This window comes from Scyliorhinus canicula, chromosome 14 (genome assembly GCF_902713615.1).
Source record: "Scyliorhinus canicula chromosome 14, sScyCan1.1, whole genome shotgun sequence".
Lineage (NCBI taxonomy): Eukaryota > Metazoa > Chordata > Chondrichthyes > Carcharhiniformes > Scyliorhinidae > Scyliorhinus > Scyliorhinus canicula.
The window spans coordinates 38989016-39013386 of record NC_052159.1 but is presented as its reverse complement, the minus strand read 5'-3'; the positions used below and the strand labels follow the sequence as shown (position 1 = coordinate 39013386).

The following is a 24371-nucleotide window of genomic DNA, read 5'->3' as shown; positions in this document are numbered from 1 at the left end:
AAATGACAATGAGATAAATGACCAGATACCTGATTTAAAGTTCAATTCAATTTTACATTTCTTCTTAGCTAATTACAAAGATAATTTGAGGGACAATAATAACTGTGTACTTGCATAGTCCAATAGAAGTCATCCAGAACAGGAATGGTTTTCAACAAGAGTAGAAAAATCACAAAAATATTTATGTCAGTTGCGTACAGATTACATTTCAAAACATACATGAAGGTGCTATCCAGTGCAGCACACTCAAAATCTGAATTAAAAAATCAAATCTAATAATTTACCATCAATACGATTTTAAACTTTCTGGGGTCGCTAAAATTAATATTGTTTTAAAGCTACATGCCTGACCATCTTGTTACACACTATGGTTTGAAAATCTTTACTGTCTTCAAAAGACCAATTTACTTTCTATTGTGTTACATTTGACGTGATGGATTGCTGCCCAATTTTAATTTTAAATCTCATGCAGAATTGATTGCACTTATTTAATTGTAGAGCATTTCTTAATTCCGACTGCTGGTATAATATGAACATTGCAATCTAGGTAAATATTTTGATGCAGAATGAATATTGAATGCCATAAAGATTATTAAACAGATTAAGAATGCAAACCTTGTGGATTAATCTCTCAAGCAAAGCAGTGAGCTTCACCTCTATCTCAAGTAAATAGCGATAATGTATTTTCAGAGCTGACTATAATATTGTTGTCAGAGGGCAGATTCTAATGAGTTCAAATTTTGTAAGTAACTTTAGATGCAGCAAATATCTATATGTAAGGGAATGGAAATGAGATTAATTTTTTAAAGCTAGGCTAAAGGTTGACGTGTGAAAAATTGAGTTAGTTTGCAAAAAAGAAATTTGTTTCTTCGAGTAAAAATTGAGGTCAAGAGGCCAGAGCTTGCCTTGCACCGAGATGAGTGAAATGAATCAAACAACATGGCTACAGGAACGTGTGCAGATGTATAATTTAATGATGAGGGTTACATTCATTATCTTGGAGATGTTTGTAATATGGCTGATGTTACCTTTTATAATGACAATGAATTTTGTTTAATATATGCCTTTAAGTGATTTCTGAGCTGATAGCTTTTTAAAAGATAGGCCAAGAAAGAATGGTCTTGGCCTTATTGCTGCTTGTCGTTTTTTGATTTACATTACCACCATGTGTTTTTTGGTTATATTAAACAGCATGAAACTCATCTGCTAGGAGTATCTTTTAATTACTGTGTGCAAATTTCATCTGTAATTGAAACAAAAAGCTTTTCAGCCATCTTCCCAAACCATCTTGACAAGCTGAAACCTGAATGTTATTTTCTGGTGCTGCGATTAGATTGGGGCTGAAGTCTCCAGCTGGCAGGCCTGTCTATGACTGGAGGCGGCCTGTCCCCAGTGCTTGTCATTTCCTGACATGCCTGACAGGACAAGGAGAGCCGTCCCAGACAGATTCATTAGATGGCATTTTCTACAGCTGGGCTAAAATGAGGGCTGCACTTCATCACAGCAACTATGAACTAACTCTGTAAGGCCCCTTGTTGGTTTTAACCAAAGCCATGTTGTTTTAGCAATTTTTGTTTTGCAATATTTTAAAATCTTTTGACATGTTTTCCTTAAGTTTCCCTGTAGCTCACACCTCATGCATTATGCTGACATTGATTCTAAATCCAAGCTGCTGCTGCAGTTGAAACCATTGTGATGGGATATTGAGCATTTTATTCATTCATGAGATGGCGGAGCTTACCTTTCACCTTATTGTTGGCTGCCATTTCTTTAGTTCATGGTCTCTATGACAACTGTTTAAATTGGGATGAGTAACTGTCATCTGGAGTATTACTGAGAGAAAAGTGTTAGTGAGCATAAAGTCCCATAGATAGAGCATTTCAACATAATCCAATTTTAATTGAGCTCAAGAGACTTTGATGTGCTGCATAAGGTCAGGAAAGAGCTATTCCAGGGAGAAATTAAACCAGCCTAGCTAGGCTTCAGTACTACTGACTGTCACCATTTTAAATGAGCATTAGCATCAGCCTTAACCTTCCCCTGTGGAACATCTCACTTCACTTCCAACATTTCTCTGCCTTCTACCATATGCAAAGGTTGAGGGACTTTCATTTTTTTTAACACCTCCTTGATTAAGTTTGAAAAGCATGAAGCTGACCTGAGATGCACAGAAAGCTGTCAATTGGGCTCTTCTTTGTAAGTCAGGGTGGGAAAATAGAGAATGGAAAAGGATTATTTTCACTTGTCAGTCAGTTTGATTTTTTTTTCAAAAGGCAGACTGCCTTTAACCTGTACCAATGTAACAATTAAGACTTATTTGGTAACCACATAACATTAAAAAGCAATTCTCGTTTGTTTTGTTTAAAAAATAATAATGTTTAGAACTGAAAAAAACTACACCAATCTGTGTTTAGATTGGAAAATGTGTCTTGATAGTTCTGATGGGTCTTTTGTGAAAAGGAAAAGGCTCCTTTCATCTCTTTCTATACATCAGCAAATCCTCTGTGGTATTCTTGGTACAAATTTTCTTAAGAGCACAAAAGGAGCAAAAATTCTACCACACTCCCTTATTAACCCTTTGAGAATTGCAATTTTATTTCCGAATCATTTCTCCAGGCATCATGAACAAAACATTTGATCGAGTGTTATGTATATTTCATATCTGTTTTGCATTGTGATGTATAAATTACATTTAAAATTTTTGCACAGAAAAATTGTACCTTAGAAACCTCATATTAAAGCTTTGTGTCCAAAAAGAAATCAACAGTTTGAGATTTATCCAGAAACAAATAACTTACTTTAACAGTGAATGTGTTTATAATAGTGTTACGTTATGTAAGTGTATTTAGGCTGTGTTCCAAAACTAACAGAGCAACTGAGTGCACATCCCTGCCTCTTAGCACACACCAGTAATCACAAATAGATTAATTTGCTTTCTTAAAAACAATCCTGGTTCTAGTTTCCAAGGATGCCTTTTTTCAAAAATTCTTCATATATTCCTGAGGTTACTTTAAAATGAATGGGAAAGTTAAAGTGCCCGATGGAAATTGTTGCAGATCAGATTTGTTACTTTTTGCAGAGAGGTAAACGTAAACTAAAGGAATATTCTCAAATATGAATCCTTAATTCATTGGATGGTTAAAAATATTTTACGGTCTTTTGACTAAACAAAATGATTATATTTTTAAATTTCAGGTCCTTGCTTACACTGAAGGTTTACATGGAAAATGGATGTTCAGCGAGATACGGGCTGTGTTTTCAAGACGCTACCTCCTCCAGAGCACTGCTTTGGAGGTTTTCATGGCCAACAGAAGTATGTGCTGTTACAAATCGGTTTTCTATTTGAAAGTGATGTAAATGCAGACGTTGTCGTAAAAATATGCATGAAATTGTGAAGCCTTTGAGAACAATATTGTTCTTTATTGTATCTTTGTGCTTTAAAATTATATTTTTCTTATTTTTCTGCAGCTTCTGTTATGTTCAATTTCCCAGACCAAGCCACAGTGAAGAAGGTTGTGTACAGTTTACCTCGTGTTGGAGTTGGCACTAGTTATGGTTTGCCACAGGCCAGGTATTCTATATGAATGTTTTTATAGAAAATTCCTCCTTATTTTTTCATCTGAACTCCAGTATTCCTAATCTAAAACTAATGGCTTATGTAATGATATGATGCATAACAAATACATTTTTATCTATTTATTTACCAATAGCTGTTTGTAAAATAGTGGCTCACCTGTCTAGATTTCTAAAATGATTCTTTAGTGTATTTTAACAACTACGTTAATTTCTCAAAGCTGCAAGAAAACACTAATAAAAGACTATTCAGCCATTTATCCTCTTCTAACCCATAACTTGTTGCATGCTATGTGCAAGTATATTTAGTTAAAAGAGATTATGTTTCCAGCATATTTTAGCATATCAGATAAATTGAGCTTCTGCAACATATAGAATACTTACATTAAATCTGTTATTCTTTTTTTATTACTTTATCAGAGTTGCAAAGCCAGAGCTCAGAGTGCGGACAGGGGCAAACCCCTAATCCAGCTCCTTGCCTGCTCCAAAAACCAATTCAAATTGAATCCAATTCATGGTGCCCACAAGAGAGACATACCAGATCCAGGCATTACACCTGACCTCACACTCATCTTAGCCAAAAGGCCGAGAAGCGATATGAAATCTTTATAACCATTAATATTCCAATATGTGCTCTTATCACCTGCTGATAAGCAACCAATTTTAGGACGCCACAGAAAATTTGCACTTGTTCTTTTCATGAATTTCTTATTTAAACTCCAGCATTCAAAACCTTAAATCTATGCTTTTATTGCAATGTTACTTTCTTAGAATATAAGTGGTTCTGCATTGAATGATATGAGTTAAATACATAATGTGAAGGCGTGTTTGTGAGAGTCAGCCCATGGGATCATCTGTGAAACAGGCCAATTACAGCAGAGAAACATTAATTTGGTAATACAGTTGAAATGAAAAAATGAAATGAAAATGAAATGAAGTTGAAGATGTAGATCCAGAATTTAGGGTTTTATATGTTATTCTTTTGGTAAATAGTGAATTTTACTTTTAAAAAAATGGTTAGTTGTTTTTTCCGGTGGCGACATGTAGGTGGAGGTTGCATGTTGGGTGGCTGTAGCTGGAACTTTCACTTTTTGGCCTTTTTCACCCATATTTTGGAAAGTATTGATTGATTGGTAGAAAGGTTGCAGCAACCAAAGGATGTTGAAAAACAGAAAAAGAATAGAGGAAGAAAGGGTGCGAGCGATAGTTCACTGGCGAGCTTGAGGTCGGTGGGGAGTGCTGTGGGAGGAAAGATGGCGGGAGCAAACTCTCCTGGGTGAGGCTACGCCCACTACAGTGGGCACGCTGGCCGAAGTGATAGCAGTTGAGTTTGTGCAGCAGTTCGCCAAGTATTTTGATGGGCATCGAAAGGAGGTGATGGCCGCGCTCAAGGAGTTGGTGGATGACACACTTGTCCCGATAAAGGAGGCCTTGGAAAAGACGTTGATGGCTGTGCGAGAGCAAGGAGGGGGTGGAGGAGGCATTGTGGCGGCATAGCAAACAGTTCACCTCGATGGGTGAGGAGCTGCAGAAGGTGCAGAAGAGTAGCAAAGGGCTGAGAGCAAAGTGGAGGGCCTGGAGAACAGGTCACAAAGTGTTGGAGAAGTTTGGGATTGGGCTGAACGCAGAGAAGGTGTGGGTTTGGAGCTGGGAGTCGGAGGCTTTGTGGGTAAAGAAGGAGCCAGGCTCTTGTAAGGGGTCAGGGTTGTGGGCGCTGACTACGCCGCCACTCCCGTTTGCCCCAGTGAAATATTCGAGGAGTTGGGGTTGATACAGCTAAAGGTGATACGTGGAGCACACCTGATGAAGTTGAGGATGAGCTGTTCGTTTGAGAGGGTGGAGGATATTTGTGAACAATGTGGGAGGGGCTTGTCTAATCACGTACATGTGTTCTGGCCCTGCCCGAAGTTGGGGATATTTGGGAGGTTGTTCTTCAGCACCATGTCAACGATCTTGCACGTGGACTTGGAGCCCAGTCCTCTGGGGGCTATATTTGGGGCGTCAGACTTGCCAGAGCTGCAGATGTGAGCAGGAGCAGATGGTTTAGCCTTCACCTCGCTGATTGCTCGCAGGCGGGTCATGTTGGGGTTTCAGGCAGCTTCTCCACCCCTGTGCTTCAGTATGGCTGGGGGTCTGTTGGAGTTCCTGTATTTGGAGAAGGTCAAATTTGTTTTGAGGAGGGGTGAGTGAGAGATTCCATAAGAGATGGGGCTTGTTTGTATTACATTTTAAAGAGCTAGTTATTGTCAGCTGTAGAGGGGTGGGGGGTAAAGTGGGGTTTTTATTCTAGGTTATTGGGGGATGGAGGGAGGGGGTTGGGGTTTGTGTTGTTTTTGCTTTGTTTATTTAAAATGTTAAAATATAAAAAATTGTTCATTATTTTTGTGGAGTGAGTTGGAGTGTCGCGAGGGAGCCACTTGACCATTGATGTATTTTTATTATTGACATATAGCATTAGATGTTTCACTGTTTTGGTGATTTAAAAAAACCTTTAGCTATAGGTAAAGCGGTTGAGACGTATGCTGATCAGTGATTTTGCTACAAGACTTAACATGTTAGACTTGTTGACTTTTGTCTATTCATCATCACTATGGTATCACACTGAATAATGAAACAGGGTAATTGCATATCACACCTTGAGAAATCTTGATAAATGAGAACTGCTGCAGGTTGTTTAACAGCAGTGGCTGTGCTCTGTAGCCTACAGAGCAGCAACATGTTTACTTTGCATAATAATTATTCCATTTGTATGAATTGTATAAAGTTGTAATCTTAACCATGGAAAAGAAGAGGAAGGATAAACAAATCTGCACTTGTACTGATACTTGTTATCCACTGTGATGTTTGAAGTAGCATTTCTTCTCACTGTCATCAACTAAGGAGAATTAGGTTATTATTCAGGAGGCAAAATAGGTGCTCTCATGTTTTCTTTTACTTTGCTTATCCTTCATATTTTAATACCCGTTCAATTCTGTAAAATATGGAACTTAAAATTAGATTTTTCCTTTAATAGCTGTCTGTCGGCAATTGCTTTTTCCTTCAACAATTCATTATAAATCTCCAGGAGAAATAAATAAATTGCTGACGTAAACAAACTACCCAGTCAGCAACATTTAGTCTGGCAGTTGTCATTCTTTACAATATCACTATTCTTATTCCAAACTTAAAGTTTACAGAGCAGCCTCTAAGTTGTGCAGAAATAGGATTCTCCAAAATGTGCTGGACCCACCGTTGGGTGGCACGGTAGCACAGTGGTTAGCACTGTTGCTTCACAGCACCAAGCAACCAGGTTCAATTCCCAGCTTGGGAATCCCGGCACTGTACGGAGTCTCCCCGTGTCTGTGTGGGTTTCCTCTGGGTGTTCCGGTTTCCTCCCACAAGACCCGAAGATGTGCTTGTTAGGTGAATTGAACATTCTGAATTCTCCCTCACTGCTGTAGTGTGGCAACCAGGGGATTTTCACAGTTCTTCATTGCAGTGTTAATGTAAGCCTACTTGTGACAATAATGAAGATTATTATTATTACTACAACTCCATGCCAGTATATTTTTCTTTTATTACATAGAACATACAGTGCAGAAAGAGGCCATTTGGCCCATCAAGTCTGCACCGACCCACTTAAGCCCTCACTTCCACCCTATCTCCGTAACCCAAAAACCCCTCCTAACCTTTTTTGGTCACAAACGGCAATTTATCATCGCCAATCCACCTAAACTGCACGTCTTTGGACTGAGGGACTTCCTCAGGTGAAGGAGCAGTGCGCCAAAAGCTAGTGATTTGAAACAAACCTGTTGGACTTTAACCTGGTGTTGTAAGGCTTCTTACTGTGCTCACCCCAGTCCAACGCCGGCATCTCCACATCATAAATTACAAACTCCACTATTATTGGTCATTATATTTTAGTTCTGCAATTATGACTTATTCTGCCTTCTTCAATTTCCCATTCCAAAAACTTTGGAAGATTGTCTTGTGTTAAACATAATATAAACATTTCCTTACAATAGTTTCCTTTCAAAATTTGGGTCAGAATTTCAGGATTAGTTCTCATTTAAACTGTATTGCTTGATGTAACTACGAAATAACCTGCTATAGATTTTCACCAGTTTATGGGTGGATCTTCTGATCAAATTACCATGAAATTGTATAATGATGTACTTGCTATTGATCAATTTGTCAACTAGTTCTAATACTTTAATGACTAGTTCACTTTGATAAATTCGAAAAGGTAGTCTTTCGAGTTTGGTGTCTGAAATGGCCACAGGTTTTTATATATTCTTGGTAAATCACAGCAACTAAACTGACTAATGGATTTTGTTTATGGCAATCATGGAATAGTTGAGTCCCAGTATCCTGTGCACATTGAGAAGCCCGATATTTTGCAAAACTGGTCCTTCAAGCATCAAGAAAGATCAAATTGCTTAGAATCATCACATCCAATTTACTCACTAGATTCAAATTAGTCAGGTCAGGTGGTTAGCACTGCTGCCTCAAGGCGCGAAGTCCCAGGTTCAATCCCGGCTCTGGGTCACTGTCCGTGTGGAGTTTGCACATTCTTCCCGTGTTTGCGTGTGCTTCGCCCCCACAACCCAAAGATGTGCAGGTTAGGTGGATTGGCCGCGCTAAATTGCCCCTTAATTGGAAAAAATGAATTGGGTACTCAAAATGTATTTTTAAAAAGATTCAAATTAGTCATCCCAGAAACCGGTGATAGAATTTTAAAAGCAGATTACTGCGGATGCTGGAATCTGAAACCAAAAAGAAAATGCTTCAAAATCTCAGCAGGTCTGGCAGCATCTGTAGGGAGAGAAAAGAGCTAACGTTTTGAGTAAAATTACTCTTTGTCAAAGCTAACAGACAGAGAAAGTGGGTAATATTTATACTGTGAAGTGAGAATGAAAGATGACTCATAGCCGCAGAAACCCAGGGAAACAAGGTGCTAATGGCCCAAAACACTCATTCCAGGTTAAGCAGCGTTTCACTTGCATTTCTTCCAGTTTGGTCTGTTGTATTCGCTGCTCCCAATGTGGTCTCCTCTATATCGGAGAGACCAAATGCAGATTGGGTGATCGCTTTGCTGAGCATCTCTGTGCGCATACAGGACCCTGACCTACCTGTTGCTTGCCATTTTGACAGAAGACCCTGCTCCCATGCCCACATGTTTGTCCTTGGCCTGCTGCAATGTTCCAGTGAAGCTCAACGCAAACTCGAGGAACAACATCTCATCTTCCGGTTAGGTACGCTGCAGCCTTCCAGTCTCATCATCAATTTCAACAACTTCAGATGATCAGCTCTACCCCACCTCGACCCATTTGTTTTCATCCCATTTAATTTTAACTGTCTTTTACAATTTCTTTCTTTCTTGTCTTTCTTAATAAATATTAACCCCCCCCCCCCCCCCCACCACCATCTTATCCACCTTTCCTTACCCTTTTCTTCCCCCTTCCCCTCCCCTCACATCTACCCTCTGATGCCAGTTTCTCTGGTGTTTGGCCTTTCACATCTTTTGTTCTCTCTGGGGACTGACATTAGCACTCTTTCCTCTTGGTTTCTGTGTCCATTAGCACCCCGTTTCCCTGGGTTTCCGTGGCAATGACTCACTTTTCATTCTCACTCCACAGTATAAATATTTCCCACTTTCTCTGTCTGTTAGCTTTGCCAAAGAGTCATTGAACTTAAAACATTAGCTCTCTTCTCTCCCCACGTATACTGCCAGACCTGCTGAGATTTTCCAGCATTTTCTTTTTGATAGCAATTTTATGTCTATTGCAATGTTATTTCATTTTGAAATTTAGTTCCTTTACCGTTCTTGATGACTCTCCCTAACAAATTGGTGTTTGGTATCATTGCTAAGAAATAATCCAGGTTATCCAATCAAGACATCATGGGCGCGATTCTCCGCTGCCCATGACGGGTCGGAGAATAGCGGGAGGGCCTTCCCGACAATTTTTACGGCCTCCCCTATTCTCCCCCCCCCCCCCCCCCCCCCTCCGGCAGCCCCCTGACACGAATCGCTGCTCGCGTTTTTTACGGCGAACAGCGATTCTCCGCAGGCCGATGGGCCGAATACCGCGGAGTTTACGGCCGTTTTCACGGCCGCGATCACACCTGCTTGCAGCGTTCGTGAAAACGGTCGCAAAGTGCCCGTCCCGGACAACCATGGCACCGATTGGCACGGCCGTGCCAAGGGTGGCATGGGCCTGTGATCAGTGGGCACCGATCGTGGGCAGCGGGTCCGATACCCGCGCACTATTTGTTCTTCCGCCTCCCCGCAGGATCAGTCCGCGGGGTGGCTGAGGGGCATGACGTCTGCGTGATGACGTCATCCGCGCATGCGCGGGTTGGAGCCGACCAACCCGCGCATGCGCGGCTGACGTCATCGTGCGCGTCAGCCGCCGTGACTCTTGGCGGGCGGAGTTAGCGACGTTCGCTAACTCCGCGTCGCCGTGATTTCCCCGGTCCCGATACTAGCCCCGCCCGGGGGGGGGGGAGAATCGGGTCCCGGGACGGAGCTCCGAGGCTGGCGTGAAACACGGCCAGTTTCACGCCAGCCTTCACGGCACGCCGGATTTGCGGAGAATCGAGCCCCATGTATGCCTCAACAAGAGAGACAATTTTCCTACAAATACTAAACTCGAGAACTCTTCTCGAAAATTAGTTGTACACTTGTAACATATTTTTCATACTGCATTATTTTACATTGTATGAAGTCTTACAACACCACGTTCAAGTCCAACAGGTTTGTTTCAAATCACTAGCTTTCAGAGCACTGCTCCTTCCTCAGGTGAATGAAGAGGTACGTTCCAGAAACATATATATAGACAAAGTCAAAGATGCAACACAATGCTTTGAATGCGAGCATTTGCAGGTAATTAAGTCTTTACAGATCCAAAGAGAGGGGTAATCCCAGGTTAAAGAGGTGTGAATTGTCTCTAGCCAGGACAGTTGATAGGATTTCGCAAGCCCAGGCCAGATGGTGGGGGGTGAATGTAATGCGACTTGAATCCCAGGTTCCGGTTGAGGCCGTACTCATGTGTGCAGAACTTGGCTATCAGTTTCTGTTCGGCGATTCTGCATTGTCGTGCGTCCTGAAGGCCGCCTTGGAGAATGCCTACTTGGAGATCAGAGGCTGAATGCCCTTGACTGCTGAAGTGTTCCCCGACTGGAAGGGAACATTCCTGCCTAGCGATTGTCGCGCTTATTTTACATTGTCATAAATCACAGCTACCATAGGCAAGATGTGTCCACCACTTGGGCAGATGGTATATATTTTAAATGGCCTATTTCATGTTATTTTTCAAAATTAATAAATTTGTTATCTCACTGGTAAATTCCATGATTAGTTGGCAAAGATCCTCTTTAAAGCTTATGAATTAGTACACCAAACGGATTATCCAACCCTCAATATGTTTCATCATTATTTTCCACCCAGTGCAGTGACATTCTTTTATAATCTCATTTTCTGTGACAAATTCAGATGTTTGACTACATTGAATTCTTAAACTTTTCATTACAAAGGTTAGTTTTATTACAACAGATGTTAAGAAAAAAATACAAATATTCTTATATTAGAAAAAGAGTAAGAACATCAACCGTATAAGTGTGAACAGAAAAACAAATTGTCAGATGAACAAAGAGAACAAAGAACAATGAAAAGTACAGCACAGGAACAGGCCCTTCGGCCCTTCAAGCCTGTGCCGACCATGCTGCCCGTCTAAACTAAAATCTTCTACACTTCCTGGGTCCGTATCCCTCTATTCCCATCCTATTCATGTATTTGTCAAGATGCCCCTTAAACATCACTATCGTCTCTGCTTCCACCACCTCCTCCGGCAACGAGTTCCAGACACCCACTAACCAATCAATAAAGCTCATTTTAATATTAGAGAACAGTGAAAGTTCCACTGCTTTGGAAACTAAAAAGGGCTGCTTATCCAGTAAGCAGCAAGAATGAAATGCTTTTCTGTTACAGAGAGACCTAGAGAGACAAATATTTTCTCTTTTTTTTGTTACTGTAACTGTGGATGAAGCAAAATGTGTACAATCAATAACAATAATAATAATAATAATAACAATAACAATAACAATCCCCCTTATTTTTGGATTAACAGGAGAATATCGTTGGCCAGTCCTCGGCAGCTTTTTAAATCCTCCAACATGACACAACGTTGGCAACGGCGGGAAATTTCAAACTTTGAATACTTGATGTTCCTTAACACTGTGGCAGGTACATTGTAGTTATTGTGTCTGCCTTATTTGTTTTTATATCAAGGTTCGGCTTGATAGTTTGCACTTATCCAGTGGTATCCAGCTGCAGGCCATGATGGAGACTGAAACTATCCTATTAAATTTTATCAGGAGACACATAACCTGCCACAGTGACTGTAGATTCATTTATTGTTACTGGGGTTATTCTGTGGTCTCACTCTGCCATTTCCTTTGTTGACAGCTTTGTCTGAAACTGAAGCTTTATTAGAGTCTACAAACCATTTTCAGAGTGTGTCTGGAAATAATAACAAGAAAATGTAATTTTAGTGCTTTGTCACTCAGACAACAGCAACTAGACAGTAGAACAAGAATGGCACAGTATTTTGTTCAGTGCAACATCTCGAAATGTGGCAGATTAATAGAAAACAACATAAATATACATGAAAATAGGAGATTTTGTGTTTGTATCAGAAGGTAAAACAAAGGGAGAGTACTTTACATGTTGCCATACAACAAATGCATTTTCCACTGTTTTATTTTCTGATGCGTGTGTGTTTGAAGTTTGCACTGAATAATTATGTATATATTTAATTGCAGCATGTGTTGAGCTTATTATTGCTATCTAATTAGATGTAACTTGAACTGCTTACATGGAGAAAAATCATAAAAAAATCTTTACTAATGAACTGGAGATGACAAAATGTCTGTTACGTGTTAGGAAGCAGACAAGCGGAGGAATAACAATCATAAACATGCTATATTCATGTATATTTAAATAATGGTTTTCTGTAATGTTTTATCCACAGCTTCTGGTCAAGCAGGTTTGTGTCTTATTTCAGAATTAGACTGGTATAAAAAATGTTTGATCAAAATCTGAAAAAATTAACAAGTTTAATTATAATTACACAAGCGGACTAGAAGTTAATGATTTTATTGGGGCAGCTTTCCTGACATACTTACCTCCATAATGCACCTATTTCATCCTGTGAGTGAAAATAGATATGAAAACTCATTAGAATGACTCAAGCCAGTCCCTGAACAAGAGGAGTTTGAATTATAAAATCAAAGATGTGGGGGCAGCATGGTGGTGCAGTGGTTAGCACTACTGCCTCACGGCGCCGAGGCCCCAGGTTTGATCCCGGCTCTGGATCACTGTCCGTGTGGAGTTTGCACATTCTCCCGTGTCTGCGCGGGTTTCGCCCCCACAACCCAAAGATGTGCAGGGTCGGTGGATTGGCCACGCTAAATTGCCCCTTAATTGGAAAAAATGAATTGGCTACCCTAAAAAAAAATGAAACCAAAGATGCCACTCTTGTCAACATCTTTTTGCATGTTTAAAATGTATAATAGCCATTTGAACATAATATATACAAATAACATTTATACCAGGAGCATTTTGTAAAAATTACTGCAGGCTTGAATTTCCGCTACCTTGATATTTGCCCTCACACCAAACTCACTGCTTGTAAAGACACAGGGTGGGATTTTCAGATCCTCCCTACTGACAGGATCTTCAGATCCTGCCAAATGCCAAAGTTAGTGTGTTTCCCAGCGGCAGACCCACGCAAAAAGCCGTTGACTACAAACGGACTATAAGATCCTGCTGGCAGCCAATGTCTCGCCACACCCGCCGAGGGGAAACCTGCCATGAGAAAGAGCTGGAAAATCCTGGTCACTGTTAAAAAAAATTATGGATTTCAGATTGGAAACAAAATCCACCTGTGGCCGAAAACAAGTGGAAAAAATTGCAATTTGAAATTTGATTAAGCATAGGATTCTTTACCAAATCATAAAGGTGAAGGAAATATTGACCATTGTCATTAAGCTTACAGAAAGCTCAATGATGTGAGGATGCTGCTGTGCCACTGGAGGTCACAGGTTTCTCATGTTTCAGCTGAACACAAAAATTTTTTTTTGAGCAAGCAGAACAAGCAGAACTGTATGTTTTATGGTAGCCATGATGTGGAGATGCCGGCGTTGGACTGGGGTGAGCACAGTAAGAAGTCTTACAACACCAGGTTAAAGTCCAAAAGGTTTGTTTCAAACACGAGCTTTCGGAGCACGGCTCCATTCACCTGAAGAAGGAGCCGTGCTCCGAAAGCTCGTGTTTGAAACAAACCTGTTGGACTTTAACCTGGTGTTGTAAGACTTCTTACTGTATGTTTTATAGCTGTGCTTCATTCAGAGGAATTTGTACCAGAGCATTCAAGGAAATTCTTTGACAAAGGGAACAAGGTGACCAAATACAGGAAGTAGTAAGTGGACCATAAACATTTGTAGCTACTGTTTTATTTCTCAGTACATGCTAAGATTTGATAAGTTGTAATGATTTTAATAATTGTTCTGATTCCTGATGTTTCTCAGTGTACTTTCAGCCTGACTCTGAATTATTTGTTTTGCCAGCGTCTTTAGTGCATATTTTTACAGCAATATCATGCATTTCGTGGCTGAAACAATAGTATTTACATGTATTAATCAAACAGTTATGTTTTCAAGTTGATAATTTTATCTGCCATTTATAAACCAAACCTATTGTGAACATTTCTTCATGTTATCTCTTTCTTGCTAGGTCGGACGTATAATGATTTAAACCAGTATCCGGTGTTTCCTTGGGTTATTACAAACTATGAGTCTGAGGAGCTGGATCTGACATTACCAGGCAACTTCAGGGACCTATCAAAGGTATCGTTCAACAGTGCCTGTTCTAAAACTAACGTATTTTCGCACTAGAGGGATTCTAAATTTCTGCTCTAATTTACCCAAGCCATAAAGATTTAATTAAGTCCACTTGACATTGTATTAAAGCAGAATAATGAATTCAATTTCCTGGATGAGGTAATTTTTTTTTTGTCATTTTAATTTTACCATTGCTGTTAAGTATGTGTATATAAGGGCAGCACGGTGGTGCAAGGGCAGCACGGTGGCGCAGTGGTTAGTGCTGCTGCCTCACGTCGCCGAGGTCCCAGGTTCGATCCCGGCTCTGGGTCACTGTCCATGTGGAGTTTGCACATTCTCCCCGTGTTTGTGTGGATTTTCCCCCCACAACCCAAAAGATGTGCAGGGTAGGTGACTTAGCCACACTAAATTGCACCTTAATTGGAAAAAATGAATTGGGTACTCTAAATTTACAAAACAAAAGTATGTGTGTATATCTTATGCTCTTATTTGTTCCAGGACTCTGGTCGATATTATTTGCACCAATGCAGCAGCCTGGTTGAGATCATTATTTCCTGAATAAACATGAAAATCTAGTATGCAATCTAATGGCCGCGATACACCTGGTTCGGATCCATGTGAGTCAGTTAGATTGTGGGAGAGGCCGAAGTCAGGATCCTTGCCGGGGCTATTTAGCACACTGGGCTAAATCGCTGGCTTTGAAAGCAGACCAAGGCCGCCCGGCAGCACGGTTCGGTTCCCGTAACAGCCCCCCGAACAGGCGCAGGAATGTGGCAACTAGGGGTTTTTCACAGTAACTTCATTGAAGCCTACTCGTGACAATAAGCGATTTTCATTTCATTTTCAACTTCCAATCTAACCGGCGCTTCCCATTGGCGGAATCCGGAACCCGCCTAAACGTGTTGAGACACCAATAATCACCAATTAAGGCCAATCTCCATAACGTTAAGGGGGCAGACCCCCAATCTAATGGCCCCTCATGATCTAACCGGCTCCCCAGCGAGCGGTCACGTGGACGCCTTTTACCATACCTATTTAAAAACGTGAAAATAGTGCAATGGCTGCTGAGGGAATCAGAGGACATGAGTAGCCATCTTTGAAATTGGGCAATCAGTCTCGGGGGGCATTGGTGCAGGAGGGGGAGAGCCCCTGCGCGGGGTGGGGTGGGGGGGAGCGGGCCTGGGCGGGGGGAGGGTCAGGAGCCATCAGCACCCGCAGATCCAACAGGCCACACCCCCGGGATTGTGTATAGCCATAACAGGAGCAACTTCAGCTGCTGCCTGTCTGTCACACCAAGCACCCTCAGGATAGACCCTGTCCATGGTAATATGATGAAGGTCAGAAGCCATAAGCCAGAGAAGTCAGCAGCAGCAGCATCGATGGAGGCTTGATCTCACAGCCCATGTGCAGGGGCCCGCCTCACACTCTGAGAATCCAGCCGCCCATCAGGCTGTGGAGGAACCCAGAGGGGGAGGCCAACAACAGAGGTGTACTGGTGTTGCTGTTCGTTTGAGGAGATGTCAGACAGCATGTGTGGCAGCTGGTTCCACCTCAACAAGAGGACAGTGCAGCACCTGTGCCATGTCCTTGTGGACTTGGCACCGCGTGGAGAAGGAACATATCTAATCCCAGTGGCCAGCAAATCCTGATGTTTTACACTTCGGATTCATTCCAGGACTCGAGCCGGGTCTTGTGCGGCATATCCTAACCTGCAGCCCACAAGTGCATCCGTCAAGTTACAGATGCCCTGTTTGCCCAGGCAGCTGACTATAAAAAACTTTGACCTGCACCAAGCCCATCAAGATGCTCAGGCAGACGGGCAGCACGGTGGCCTAGTGGTTAGCACAGCTACCTCAAGGCGCTGAGGTCCCAGGTTCGATCCCGGTTCTGGGTCACAGTTGTTGTGGAATTTTCACATTCTCCCTGTGTCTGCATGGATTTCGCCCTACAACCCAAAAATGTGCAGAGTAGGTGGATTGGCCACGCTAAATTGCCCCTTAATTGGAAAAATAATTTGGGTAATCTAAACTTTAAAAAAAAGATGCTCAGGCAGCAGGATTCTCCGCCATTGCCAGAATGCCCCAGGTCCAGGGGGTAATAGATAGCACACATGTCACCTTGTGAACACCGGGCAGCCTGGGAGTATTCTTCATTAAGAGGAAGAGGTTCCAATCCCTGAGCATTCAACTCACATGTGATCGTCACCTCAAGATCATGCAGGTGGGTGCATGTTTCCCAGGAAGTGTGCATGACAGCTACATCCTGGGACAGTCAGAGATCCTCGGAGCCTTCGAGGGACACTGCAGGATGAGGCTCTTGGAGGATAAGAGGTACCCACAGAGGTCCTGGCTAATGACGTGAGTACGAAAGTCGCAGACCGATGTGGAGACCCAATATAACGAGTCCTATGTGGCCACCTGGGCTGTCATTGAGGGTGCATCGGACTGCTGAAAATGCGGTTCCGACGCCTCGAACACACTGATGGTGCCTTGCAGTAGGGTTGCCTGCTTTGTGGTGGTCTGTTGTGCTTCCACAACCTCACATAGCAGCAAGATTACATGCTGGAGGTAGAGGAGGAGGAACATGGGGCCTCGTCTGAGAAGGAGGATGAGGAGGAGACAGACGTAGAGGGGCTGGCCGAAAAACCTGAGGAGGACCCGCGGGAACAGCCAGAGAATGGAGGACAGGGAGAGCCTCCCCAAACCATCCTCTCCCCCGACACGCCTCTCCTTCCCCCCCACCCGAACTATTCCTACACCCAGGGGCAACACGGTGGCGCAGTGGTTTCATGTTCGATCCCAGCTCTGGATCACTGACCGTGTTTGCGTGGGTTTGCCCCCACTACCCAAAGATGTGCAGGGAAGTGGATTGGCCACACTAAATTACCCCTTAATTGGGAAAAATGAATTGGCTACTCTGAATTTATTTTTAAAAATTTATTGCCACACCTACTCGCCCATTCCCTCCCAATCACTCTGTCCCAGCCCGCCAGGTCCGCCTGGTACTGGCTCACATCTCCCAGCGACTGGGTCATGTTGCAGAGGCACTCTGCCGTGGACGTCACCAACTCAGCCATGCCTCGGACCCCTCCACTATGCTGCCGACATCGTGTAACAAGCTCTCCACTGCAGTCGCCACTCTAGCAGTGTTGGCCTCGATGTCACGCATTCCCAGCGCCATCTCGTGCATGAGTAGCCTTTGGGACTCGTCCAATCAGCACTGGACCCGCTGACATTCTCTTCTGAATCTCACGGCCACACGTTAGCGTCTGCATCAGCTCCGGAACAACCTGGTCCAGAGGCTCGGCATCGGACTGGGACCCAGCAGGGTCCTGGGATGCAGCTGACCTCTGACGTCTGTCCCCCTGGGCTTTCCTGCCTCCACCTTGTGTGCATCAACAACTGTTTGGTGCTCACCAGATTGTGCCCCATAAGCCTGTCCACTATTTTCGCCACCGAGGTATCTGTCGCTGTGCTGGTGGAAGGTGGGGTTGGCAGCTGTGATGTGATTATGGTGGCATCTTCAGAGCTCTCCTCTGAAGTTTCTTGGATGCTGGGGGAGGGGGGCTGGCAACATAGGCTGGAGATCCTGCATGAGAATGGATACGTGGTCAGTCAGAGTGTTATGGGCCCGGGTTTAGAGAACCCCAAAGTGTATCATGGAGTTCACCTGACCCACAACTTTTAATAGATTGTGGGATGGGAAGCACACAGCCCACTCTCCATGTGTGGTACAGCAGACATGGACCAGTGGTTTTGAAAACAAAACAATGTTTATTCTATGAACTCAAGTTAACGTTTTTAAAACAAACAGTGAATATCTTAGCAACCAGGAAATCAAATACACCCCCCAAAGAATACAACACTAAATAACCTGTATGCTGTCCTATTCACATCCAAAAGACATAAACTTTCAAACAGGAGCACATTAGATTTATATTCAATACTGAGACCTTTTTACAATTCTGAGTTCACCCAAATGATCCATAGGTAGTCTTTGGATGGCAGAGATCACAGCAGTGCAGCTCACTTTTAACTTCAGATTCAGCTCACTGAAAAACACACACACCCAAGTTTTCGCAAACTGAAACTAAAAAGCAGAAGTGGAGCTCAGCTCCACCCATACTCTGACAACACTCCAGTAATATGAGCAGCTCCATTTCTGAAAGGTTCATTTCTTAAACACCCATTTCTTAAAGGGTACTCTCACATGACAAGAGGAAAGGATCATTATCTCTGGCATGAATAACTCATGTGTGACAGGTCATCTGTCTGGGGGCCGGTGAATCGTCACCTCTGGGTGCAGGCCAAACTCAGCGTAGGTGGTCAGTCTGTCACTGGTTACCAACGCGATCTCCGGGGCACGTTTCTCGGAGCGGGTGTGGACTCTGATGGCCCTTTCTCACTGATTGTGTGCCAACATCTCCTGTGGGGACAGAGATAGGGCATTTTACGCCCCACGCTTCATGCATCGGGGGGGGGGGGGGGGGGGAGCTATGGTGGGGGCCAGGCATGGGCACTGCTGCTGGGCATGGGTGGGGTGTGCTGCTGTGGTGCAGGCGTGATATCATGCTTGGGATGGGGTCATCCAGGGGAGGGGAGGGATGCGGGGTGGCAGGTGGGACCGGTGCTAGTGGGCCAATGCCAGCTCTCCTGTGTGGCCCTTTGGAGGTCATTGAGCCTCTTACGGCATTGGGTGGCGGTCCTCCTTATGACACCCTCTGCGCTCCCAGGCAGCACCAGCTGATCCTCTGACTCCCTCAGGGGAACAGCGTGTCCAGTTGTGACTCCACCGTGTCTAACAGCTGGACCAGGTCAGCATCCAAAAAGCGGGGCTGATCTGCACGGTGGCATGGGTGTCTACTGTCTGGGGGTTTGCTAGGAGGGAGCAATTTAAGAGCTGCTCCCCCATGTTAGGTCCAGGCGCATCACCTGCATTTCTTCCATGAAACCCGTGGGGCATCATTACCAGCCCTAATTGGCGTTAGATACTGGTCACGATCTCGCTGGGTCGGCTGTTGGGAACCACCCCACAATTCTCCCTCGCTACTGCACTTAGTGCTTCTCCCATTAGATTGCCCCTCTGGTTTTCCAACTGCAGGCGAATAAAATGAAAATTAGCATGTGGAGAAAGTAATTGTGTTTCTATGCAACTTGTTTTCCACAATTGATTTGGTTGCTGAGTGAGTTTCACACTGAGACAAAAACAATTGTTAAAAGAGCTTAGCACATTCATTGGCAAAATGGCTTACTATATCGGGGTCTAAAATGGATTGCTCCTGAAAATGAGTGCAGGGATTGCAATGCACAATTACCCCATGCACATTTAATGTATCGCAGACAGTACTGCAGAGTTGCCTTCACATGATCACGATTTCTGCGTGGAACCTTCTCATTAGCTGCATGGATCAGCAGGGACCTCAGTATTATTAGGTGCCATCAATGCTTCAAGTTAACTTGCACCTCATAAAAGGAAGGTAAATTGTGGTTGTTGGAGGTGCTGACATCATTCAGCTGAGCACACAGAACAACGGTCAATGATTGGAGAGAGCATGCATCAGTGTTTTTCAATGCTACACTGGAGTTCTTATTGGAAGAGATGGGAAGGAGAAAATATGCCCACTATTCATAGGGAAACAGGAAGAAATCAAGACTCATGGTGAGAAGGCAGTGGGAACAGAGAGCCAGAAGTTTAACCACAGGGACCCAGATATAGTTCTGTAATGTAAGAGGTTTAATGACTTCACATGAATGTTCAAACTCATTGAATGCATCTTCCAAGGTTCCGTGTTGCATCAATTGCACCACTGCCCTCAACCACTGCTCAATTCACAACCTACTCATCACTCACCTACCAACAATCTCTGCCTGTCAAATCTTATACCGAACATACACATATTTCACCTCTCCTTCACACACTTTGCACTATTGCAAGCCTCGTGCCCACATGTCACAGCTTTTGCACACTATTATCTGTTCAATCCTGACAATCATATCACTCAACCATATTGCATAATACTCACTGACTGTCATGGGCCAGGGTTTAGAGAACACCAAAGTATATCATGGAGTTCACCTGACCCACAAATTTTAATAGATTGTGGTTATGGGGAGCACAAGGGCCCACTCTACAGGTGTGATGCAACAGAGATCTAAAGTATTTTAAAAACAAAACTATTTATTTTATGAATTCAGTTAACATTTTATGAACCCACAGTAAACATCTTACCAACTACCAACACTGATAACCCCCCAAAAAGATACAGTACTCTATAGGTAACCCTTAGTAACTTTCCTGACAACATCCATAAGCAAAAACATTTTTAACAAAGACAGTAGGTTTGAATTCTCTACAGAGAACAGTTATCACTTTTGAATTATCAAGCGCTCTAAACACCTTGTTTAACATACAGAGAGAGAGACCAGTATACATCTGCTTGGTTTGAATGCAGCTCTCCAACTGAAAGTGAAACTAAAACACAGAGCCAAAACAGCTTCCAGCTCAAAACAAAAGTAAAAAACAGAATCACATTTCAGCTCCACCCACACAATGACATCACTGCAGCCATTTGGTAAAACACACTTTTCTTAAAGGGACTCACATGACACTGACACACATTCCTTTATCAGCAAATGTGTGGATGACTGCATGCCAAAGAAAGCAGTACGTACGTTCCCCAACCGGAAACCATTGCTCAATCGCAAGATTGGCTCCCTACTGAAGGACAGGTCTGAGGCGTTCAAATCATGAGACCCTGACCTATACAAGAAATCCAGGTGCGACCTCCGCAAAGCCATCCAAGATGCCAAGAGAGAATATCAGACCAAGCTAGAGTCATAGACTAGCGTTACAGACTTGCGTCGGTTGGTCTAATAACAAGGCCTAAACAACATAACGGGCTACAAAGCGAAGCCAAGCAGAATCTTCAGCAGCAGCGCACCCGTCCCCGATGAACTGAATGCATTCTATGCTCAGTTTGAGCAGGAAACCATCGATCCGCTGTCGGGTGCCACAGCAGCCCATAACACACCCATACCCACTGCCACAGTTTCCAAAGTAGATCGGCCTTCCGAACAACTGGGTCTGGATGGGATCTCTGGTTGTGCACTCAGAGCCTGTGCGGACCAGCTGGCTGATGTGCTCGCAGACATCTTTAACCAGTCCCTACTCTGCTCTGAGGTCCCCACCTGCTTCAAGAAGACCACCACCATACCGGTGACTACTGTCCAGTGGCCCTGACATCAGTCGTAATGAAGTGCTTCGAGAGGTTGGTCATGAAGTGCATCAACTCTATACTTCACCTACCGCCACAACCGGTCCACAGCAGACGCCATCTCCCTGGCCCTTCACTCATCCCTTGAGCATCTCGACAACAAGGACTCCTACATCAGACTCCTATTTATTGACTGCAGCTTCACCTTTAATACCATAATCCCAGCCAAGCTCATATAAAAGCGCCGAAACCTAGGACTTGGCTCCTCATTCAGCAACTAGATCCTCAATTTTCTGACCCACCAACAACAATCAGTAAGAATAAACAACACCTCCTCCTTATTACCAGGGCCCCGCAAGGCTGCATACTTAGCCCCTACTATACTCCCTCTACATACACGAATGCGTGGCAAAATTTGGTTTGAACTCCATCTACAAATTTGCTGACGACATGACCATAGTGGGTTGGATCTCAAATAACGACGAGTCAGAATACAGGAGGAAGATAGAGAACCTAGTGGAGTTGTGTAATGATAACAACCTCTCCCCCAATGCCAGCAAAACTAAAGAGCTGGTCATTGACTTCAGGAAGCAAAGTACTGTACACACCCCTGGCAGCCTCAATGGGGCCAAGGTGGAGATGGTTAACAACTTCGAATTCATAGGGGTGCACATCACCAAAAATCTGTCCTGGTCCACCCACGTCGATGCTACCACCAAGAAAGCTGTACCACCTGTACTTCCTCAGGAAACTAAGGAAATTTGGCATGTTCACATTAACTCTTATCAACTTTTGCATCCTATCTGTCTGCATCACAGCCTAGGACGGCAACTGCTCAGCCCAAGACCGCAAGAAACTTCAGAGTGGTGAACACAGCCCAGTCCATCACACAAATCTGCCCCCATCCATTGACTCCATTTTCACCTCCCGCTGCCTGGGGAAAGTGGGCAGCAGAATCAAAGATTCCTCCCACCCGGCTTATTCACTCTTCCAACTTCTTCCATCGGGCAGGAGATACAAAAGTCTGCGAACACGCGTGAACAGATTCAAAAGCAGCTTCTTGCCCGCTGTTACCAGACTCCTAAACAACCCTCTAATGGACTGACCTGATTAACACTACACTCCAGTATGCTTCACCCGATGCCGTTATCTATGTATTTGTATTGTGGACCTTGTGTTGCCCTTTTATGTATTTTCTTTTTCTTTTATTTTCTTTTCATGTACTAATTGATCGGTTTGAGCTACTCGCGGAAAAATACTTTTCATTGTACCTCAGTACACGTGACAATAAACAAATCCAATCCAATCCTTCCTCTTGCAGGAAGAGGTGGTGCACTATGGGGGCAGTGCCCATGCCAGATGACAGTGCCAGGTGGCACCAGGGGGCACTGCCAGGGTACCCAGGTGGCACCAGCCGTGCCAGGGCACCACCCTACCCAGCTTGGGGCTTCCGATCTCTGGGAGACCCCCGCAAGTGCTGTTCCATCTGATCCCCATTTGTGGGACAAGTGATGAACGGCGCTCTCCAAAGGTCTCTGAGGCAAAATCCCAAAGCCTCAGGTGCCTCGGGAATCTGCACATTAGAATGAGGCTTACTGCCTTGCTCCAATATGCAGATTTGCCAAAATGTGAGCCTGCCCATTGTGGGCGGGATTCACATCGCAACGTCTCACGAGATCGAGTTGGATCTCACGATGCATTGCAAGCCAGGTGGATCGTGGGAGTGGGGTCTCCCGGCTTCTATCAGTCACACTGTGCCACATTGAGCTGCTTTCCCAGTGCAGTGTGGCCGATGTATCACGCCCACAATCTCTTGATTTCACACTCTCAACCATCACTTCAGATACTGCATTCATTGCATGTACCTCAGAGGATAATTAAAGGTAGGAACCGTATGTGTTTAACCATTGTGCCCAATGTACCCTGCAGCCAGTTTACGGATGGAAAAGTTACATATGAGTTCTGCTGCAGAGGCCAGAACAGAATAGGTATGCAGAGCTAAATGCATGGTGCAGTGTGAAGCTTACTAAAAGACCTGGGGTGGGATGTGACTCCAAGCTCCTCATCCCCCTCTCACCCTGGCTCAGGGCACTGAAATTCAGAGACAAGTCGATGGACTGCAGGTCAGCACTCATACCCTGTATCCCATCAGTGAGCTGCTGGATTTGGCCTTCCATGATCGTCGCCAGTCTGCCAAAGGAGGAAAGCACACATTCTGATGAGTGGGTAATCACAGTGCTCTTGGCCTGGATGGACTCTTCCATTGTCCATGCCAATGTACACAACGCCCATTGGATTCTCTGCCATATCTCCACCAACATCACACTGCATGTCCAGCATCTGCCACTTTACGGATGATTCCAGAGGCTTGTCATCAACCTGGGGCACATCATCAAGGTTGCCTCCAGGACTCTGTCCACCTGCCAGAGGCCTGCTCTACCTCAGTTTGTGACAGCTGGTCTTGTAACTACAATGTGTTTGGTCTCTTAGACTCGCACATACCCATTGAGGTGTCTGTATCTGCACTGGTGCTAGGTGCGGATCAAGATGGGATGCTCCATCCTCTGAGGTTCCTCCTCCTCCTCAAAGGTTAATGTTGGTCCTTCGGGGCTAGTGACTGTAGGGGAAACAAACAAGGAGAATAATAATAATCTTTATTGTCACCAGTAGGCTTACATTAACACTGCAATGAAGTTACAGTGAA

At 43.9% G+C, this 24371-nt stretch overlaps 1 protein-coding gene across 12 annotated transcripts in view; it reads left to right on the top strand.

Annotated features, from left to right (window-relative positions):
- The window catches only part of nbeaa (neurobeachin a), a 1044979-nt gene that overhangs the window by 843446 nt on the left and 177162 nt on the right, over positions 1-24371 (top strand). For all 12 annotated transcript variants that reach the window (XM_038817846.1, XM_038817850.1, XM_038817848.1 and 9 more), the window contains 4 exons: positions 3196-3313; positions 3469-3571; positions 11682-11797; positions 14348-14460. In XM_038817846.1, coding sequence (XP_038673774.1) covers positions 3196-3313; positions 3469-3571; positions 11682-11797; positions 14348-14460 — 450 coding nt within the window. The remainder of the gene's footprint in view (positions 1-3195; positions 3314-3468; positions 3572-11681; positions 11798-14347; positions 14461-24371) is intronic.